General features: G+C 36.6%; 1 protein-coding gene across 1 annotated transcript; it reads right to left on the bottom strand.

The window, feature by feature from the left end:
- Positions 1–834: 834 nt before the first annotated feature.
- Positions 835–5,586, bottom strand: snrnp48 (small nuclear ribonucleoprotein 48 (U11/U12)). The gene is made up of 9 exons (XM_084384629.1): positions 5,286–5,586; positions 4,464–4,571; positions 4,281–4,341; positions 4,096–4,176; positions 3,304–3,486; positions 1,696–1,817; positions 1,396–1,496; positions 1,164–1,295; positions 835–984 (listed from the first exon to the last, which is right to left on the bottom strand). The coding sequence occupies exons 1-9, from the start codon at positions 5,433–5,435 to the stop codon at positions 918–920; spliced, it is 1,005 nt and encodes a 334-aa protein (XP_084240755.1). The 5' UTR covers positions 5,436–5,586; the 3' UTR covers positions 835–917.
- Positions 5,587–7,146: the final 1,560 nt, after the last annotated feature.

Here is a 7,146-nt window from a genome sequence, read left to right as displayed (position 1 = left end):
AGAAATACCTGAGCCTTCCCCAAACAAACACACTCCTCCACTGCACAGAGAGTAGTGAGGAATCAAGGCACTGTAAAAAGAATCCTCATATTAAAGAGACATCACTATTCTTTACTCTATAACATGAATTATTTCGAATTTATTACATTCAATTCTGATGTAATATACATGGTTCACTACTATAATCAATAAAGCTGAGTCGCAAGCTGTGACTTTGTGATTTTTAAAGACCTTTTGACCTCCTTGGAAAAATGTGCCATTGATGTAACAGATTTCTCAAAGTTCGTATCGGGTGGTTATTCTCTTTTAACAACAGAAAGTGGGGCTGGAAATATCCAATGAACAGCTAAAGGTTGAATAAAAAGCAGGTTAAAACAAATTAGTAAGATTGTGTGCACCAACTTAGTAAAAATGCAGAGCTTTCTTGAATTACACAGCTACATCACTCACAATTTTCTATTTATCAAAGAATCCTGAAAAACATGTATCACAGTTACCATAAAAATATTAAGGTTTCTTAAGCACCAAATCAGCATATTTTCAAATAATTTCTGAAGGATACTGAAGACGGGAGTAATGGCTTTAATTACAGGAATAAATTACATTTTAAAATATATTAAAAGAAATTGAAATTGTAATAATATTTTGCAATATTATGGTTTTACTGTATTTTTTATCAAATAAAAGCAGCCTTGGTGAACAAGAGATTTCTTTTCAAAAATTAATAAAAAAAAACGTGTAGACCTCAAACTTTTGAACGATAGTGTATATGAAGATCTATCATGGCATGGACGTTAAAAATGCAGGAAATGCACATAAACAAATATTTGATACATTTTTATTCACGGTTTATTGTAGCATATCATCCAACTAAAAACATTAAAGAGAACAATACAGATATGAAAATAACTCAAATTTCAAGATTTATTTTTTTTCTTCTTCTTTTTCTTGTGATGTCTCTCCACATCCGGAGAGTGTGAATCTCTGAGGACAAAACAAAAGGAGAGAATAATATAGTCAGTCCATCACAAACTTTGAGTTTGTATTCATGCTGAACTTTTAAAATACACAACAATAATTTAAGAATGATGGACTGATGGATAAGTTAAGTTCTGATTAGTATTCAGATACTTTCATGTTGTTTAGGTCAGTGTTAACATTACCTCTTGCTCTTGTGTTTTCTCTCTCGACTGCGCTTGCGTTTGCGGTGCTGTTTATGCCCATGCTCATCTCGGGAGCTGATACGAGACTCCCGTGACTCAACGGATGCGGAGCGGCCTTTCTCATATGACTCTCTGTAACCAAAAACCAACATAAAATAATCAATATCAGTCAATCTGTGCTACTTCTGTCAGGGAGGAAAGAGATTTGGTGTACTGAAATCAGACATGTGACCTGTGGGATGACTGCTGTGATGCTTTGGACTCCTCATCCTTCACATCCTGCCAAATCCTGCCTAGTTCTTCAGAGTGGATGTCAATAACCTCACGGATCACCTGGAAAAGGTAGGAAAAGGCATATAATTATGCAGAATATTCTCTATGGCTCTCAAGTCATTCACTGTGAGAAGACAATTTAAAATCAAAACGAAGGCAATCTACCGTGAGAACATGCATAGTGACATTAAACTAAAAAGTGTTTTGTGGTAAGTAGATTAACATCCCGCAAGAGCAAAAACAAACTCAAATCACAGACCTCTGTGTAAGACTTCTTGGTGATGTGAACGTTTTTCGCTCTGTAAGACTGTCTGCGCCTCCTGTAGTCCCTCATCTCAGCCAAGACCTCCAGATGAGATTTCGGCCCACTCTGTTTATCTCCTATAGAATGGATTTCAGACAAAACATCATTCTTTACTTTATCAACCAGATATTATCAAGTAAGTGGGACAGTATAGTGAAATTTACACACAGGTAAAAAAACACACACATAAAAATAGAAGTTATATGGACTTGGTACTGAAGCCTTTAAAAGTGGAGGCAATCATGAGATTTTCTCCAAGTTTGGAGCAACTTAGGTCTTATACGAATCAGCTGCAGTTGGGCCCTGTGATGCAGCTCCACCTCAGGGCTCAGTGGGCTCCATGGTGTAGCTTTGACTTAGGGCTGAGAAGGTCTTGTGGTGCAGCTCCACCTCTGGGTTCAGTGAGGCCCAGCCCATTATTACTCTGTTATGACATCTTTACAGATACTATGTATTTGCTGGCTGTCATTTTATAGGTAACTTAGAGTCCTGCAACGGGTCGGGTACCCGCATAAAAGTGGCTAAAACAGGTGGATTGTGACATTCCTAAAATTCATGGGCGGGGATGCGGGCGGATAATGAACTCCTTGCGGGCGGGTAGCGGATCAAAAATATGTGCAATATTTGTATGTCTAAATTACCATTACACATACGCAAATATGTGTTCTAGTCAGGCCATCCTTAAAATATTCTTGTTTGCCGTAACCCGACCGACCCTGACAATTTAGGACCGACTCAATTATCCCCCTCATGTTGATTATATGAAAAGTGAAAAGCATGAATAAGATAAGATGATCCCGAATATCGGGAGACAAATGGAGTGGGCAGACATGATTTTGACCACTTTATTAAGTTTGTTTTTGTAGAAAACCTTTCTTTAAAGTGAATTTCGTTTTGTATTAATTGTATCTTAATTTTAATCAATGTTTCATCAACCAATTTCCTGGATTTAATAAATAAGAGGTAGGCTAAATATAGCAGGCAATATAATCAGGACACGGAGGCGCCGGCGCGTGAGGCTATTGTGATGTTGAGAGAGGTGCGAGATAAAAAATAAAGCACTTTAATTGGAATGATTTTAGCTTGTGTGTGATTTATCGCGGGCACGGGTCGGGTAACGGGCCAAATATTAACGGGTCTGGGCGGGTGCGGATTTAATTTTGATATTATCACGGGTGACGGGTCGGATCTGGTGCTGAACTTTGCGGGTACGGGCGGGTCTCCAAAAATGGACCCGTGCAGGACACTGAGGTAAATGCCATTATTAATCAGACTGAGAATTTATTCTATGAAATGCTTAAACTTACACTTGATGCTTCTGATTTTTTTTTTTTATATATATCTTCATTTGTGTTCTGAAGATGAATGAAAGTGTTATGGGTTTGAAATGAAATGAAGATGATGACAGAACTTTCATTTATGAAGTGAATTAACCCTTTAAAATAAATGTGTAAATATAAATGTGTGACCTTGAATATGTGAAAATGAAGCCCAGAGACAAATATTTCCCCTTAATTTGACTCAGGATCAATGGTGATATAATGGGTCTGTGAATTCAAGTACCTTTTTTAAGCTTTGCAACAAGGTCTACATAAAGATCCTCGTTGTTGGATTCTCTCTTTGCACTCTGCTGACTGGCTTCTTGTAACACATGATGATGGACGGCCAATCGTTCTGCCACAGTGAGGTCACATAATGCGCGCTTATGATTCTGAGGTATGCCAGGGAGATCTGTAGATGTGTCACCTGCAAAAAAAAGAAAACAGATTTTACACAAAAATCACAATTATTAGTAAATGGTTAAAACAAATAACATATTGATTCTGAAGATTCATTATCAAAGTGTGTTTATTTCAGGAACGTGTTTCCGAATAACATTTTAAATGACCAGTCTGCAAAAAGGAAATCCAGTGCAGAACTAGCGTATAAAAAAAACACTCCCAACACGTAATGGGACAAATGGACCTATAGATTTCTGCATTTCTTGGTCTTATGTCATTTATGAATGTTTAACAAATGTGTACCTGAGTGAAATAAATTAAAATCTTCTATCAAGCAATATTAAGGACCAAGCCTTTAAAAGGATATTGAGCCAAAGGATACAGCAAGTATGAGTGGAAAATTGTCTAGACCAGACTTCCTTTAATACTCACCCCTGTTAATGGGGAAAAACAAAACAAAGAACACAGATAAATGTTGAAAATATTTGGAAAAATAAATAAAGACATGGATATCATTAATACACTCATTCTGTCACACACAATTTTAAATGTGCCATATTGCTTATTATCCTGATAAGTGCTGAAATGACCAAATCACTGTCTAGAGAAAGGAGCTGGCTATCTAAACACTTACTTTGTGTGTGGATTCCTGTCGAGCTCACGCAAGGAGCATTTTCCCGGGTCTGCAGAATTACTTGGTGAAATGTGTCAACGTCTGAAAGTGATATCAGTCAACATCACACAACTTCACAGCCTTGCAAAGCTCTTTAAAAATCTTAAAATTGAATAGTATGTCTTTCACAAAGTCGAAAAACTCACCCATGGTAATGGACGGAATGTTAGCTTTCTCATAGTACACTGAAGGATCAAACATTTCAGCCTGAAAACAAATGACAGGAAAAAAAACCACCATCAAATTTCATGTTCATATTTTCCAATATGAGATTAAGTCAATCATAAGACTTTTTGCTGACACGGTACTTAATGTGGTTCATTATTCACCTGCTCTTCTTTAGAGTATCCCAGCTGACTGAGCTGACAGGCGGCTTTGTGTTTCTCCATCCTGTCCCGCGGTACAGTGTGGTTTGGATTGAATGGACACACTTCCATCTGGTAATCAGAAGACAATATAGGTATTTAAAAAACTATTTAAGCCCAAGAGAGGTAAAGCAGGTGCCAAATAGTTGACAGATTTACAAAATGTTACCATAGTAACCATACCTCTCTGTCTGTATCTATATATTAAACTATATGAAGTATTACATGGATAGGTCACCCAAAAATGTAAATTCTGTCATTATTTACTCACCCTCAAGTTGTTCCAAACCTGTATGAATTTCTTTCTTCTGCTGAACACAAAAGAAGATATTTTGAAGAATGTCAGTAACCAAACACTTGATTGGGCCCCATTGAGTTTTTTTTCCATACTATGGAAGTCAGTGGGGCCCATCAAATGTTTGGTTATCCATATTCTTCAAAATACCTTCTTTTGTGTTCAGCGGAAGAAAGAAATTCATACAGGTTTGGAACAATTTGAGGGTGAATAAATGATGGCAGAATTGACATTTTTTGGGTTAACTATCCCTCTAAGAATGAAGATTGTTTAAATTATTATTATTATTATAATAAAGACTTATATAGACCAAATAGTTTATTGTTAATTGCATTAATAGAAATGACAGTTGTGTGTGGTATTTTTGGTAGCTGCTACTATGGTAAGCGGATATAAACTAGATCCAGGGTCATTAACACAAAGGCTACAAACTATCACATATCCATTCACTGCATTCTCTTTATAGTTTTGTGTTTGGCTGTTGACGTTACCTGAACTGCATGTGTATCTAATTCCTGACTCCATTCCAGCGAGTCAAACAAATCCCTGAGTTCGGCTTGACAACTCTCTGTGAAGTCTGTGAGCTCCTGCAAACGCTGCATGCGTTCCTGGAGACCCAACGAAAAAGTTGTTTCACACATTTTACATCAGGAACGATCGAAAACAAGCAGCTTGCTTTACTATTGTTGTCTACGCGAGTGTTTGTTGGCGCTTGAAAATGACGTAAGCACGACGTAGCCTCGAACTGTGGTTGCCGCAACCGGGAAAAAAACCCCACTACTGCGCGTTCGTGCAAAAACAAAATAATTACAGGTATTTAGAAGACATTAATTCAAAATGATTGACTGTTGGGTGGGAAATGTCTTTTTCTAAACAAGTTACCTAAATATAATTATAAAAAATGCGTTGTAGGCTATTTAACACCGAGTGTACCAAATCTGATGAAATGAAAACATTTTCTGAAATGTTTGAAAAAACATTTTCGATGAGTTTTGGGAAATAGTTTTGAAAATTCAACACTTGCTTGTGGAATAGTACCGAGGTGAACATTACATAGGTTGCAGATTATGATGCCATAAATTACATTAATTCTCATCTGAGTAGGCCTACGTGTGTGTGTACAGGTTTATTACAAGGATAGAAAAACCTGAGATCACCTACATCCTGAGGACCAGTCAACCACGAGGGAAATGTAGCCTATTTTTTATTTTATTTTTTTAATGATGGGTAGGTTTAGTGGTAGGGTTAGTAAGGGAATAGAAAATACAGTTTGTACAGTATAACAATTATTACATCAACGGAAAATCCCCACAAAGACACCAAAACCTATTATGTGTGTGTATGTGTGTGGGTAGGTGTGGTCCTGGCAATATCCGAAATCCTTGTCCCTTTGGGGACATGTTTTGGCCCCCATGAGGAGAACACCTTATAAATAATACTAAGTGATGTTTTTTTGAAAATGTAAAAATGCAGAAAGTTTTATGTGACGGGTAGGTTTAGGGGTAGGGTTAGAATAAGCTTCAGGTTCCCTACAATGATTGTAGGAGGATTATATACATAAAACGAGGTGGAACAGTGCAAGTTATCTATGTTGTATGTCAAGAGTAAAAACCTTTATGGCTTTAATGAGAAATTTAATGTATACATTTATTTGTCGGCTGGATAATTCACAGAATGCTATTATTATGCTGTTGTCAAACCCTAGGCAAAGTGTGGTGCAATACCAGTCACCTATAAGAAAGTATTGGCATAATTGTCTGTATGACAATTGTATGTAATTTTTTGTTGGTTGTTGTATGTTTTCTTTCTAATGGACATTGAGTCTGGAAATCAAGTTGAATTGAATTGAATTAAGAGGATAGAATATACAGTTTGAACAGTAGGCCTATAACAATCATCGTGTGTGTGTGTGTTCGTGTTCATTCTGTTTCAATTTCCTTCTGTTCAATTTCCTTCTGGACCACCAGATGGCAGCACATCTTCATTTAGGGAACAAACACGTTCCACGTTATTTTACCACGTTATATTGGAGACAGGCTCAATTATCAAAATTATCAGACTGCCTACGGGTTTAGTCCAAAATAACTCTCGATAAAGCCTTTTGTTTTATCATTAATATGACTCACTTTATAAAGTAAGAAAAAAGCGTGGCATCATCAACGCATTCTTCATTCTGAGAATATGTGACAGTGAATCATAGTTTTCCTCTATTCACTATGATATATTTACCTTTGAAGGACTTCAAATCCAACAGCATTTCAACTTAATTATGCCAAACCGAATGAATCACTGATTTTCTTTTCTTTCTTTTTTTTTTAATAAACCTTGAGACCAACATGTGACAATTAAAAC

This window comes from Rutilus rutilus, assembly GCF_951802725.1.
Source record: "Rutilus rutilus genome assembly, chromosome: 17".
NCBI lineage: Eukaryota > Metazoa > Chordata > Actinopteri > Cypriniformes > Leuciscidae > Rutilus > Rutilus rutilus.
Note: the sequence above shows the minus strand (reverse complement) of the source record. Positions and strands in the feature narration are given on the sequence as shown.

Bases quoted from the DNA above. Each gene is read 5' to 3' on its own strand.
- snrnp48 (XM_084384629.1), bottom strand. From the start codon at position 5,435: ATGTGTGAAACAACTTTTTCGTTGGGTCTCCAGGAACGCATGCAGCGT. The intron at 3,487-4,095 runs GTAAGTGTTTAG...TTTTTTTTGCAG, and splicing joins GACAGGAATCCACACACAAA to GTGACACATCTACAGATCTC. The intron at 1,296-1,395 runs GTCACATGTCTG...TTTTGGTTACAG, and splicing joins TCACAGCAGTCATCCCACAG to AGAGTCATATGAGAAAGGCC.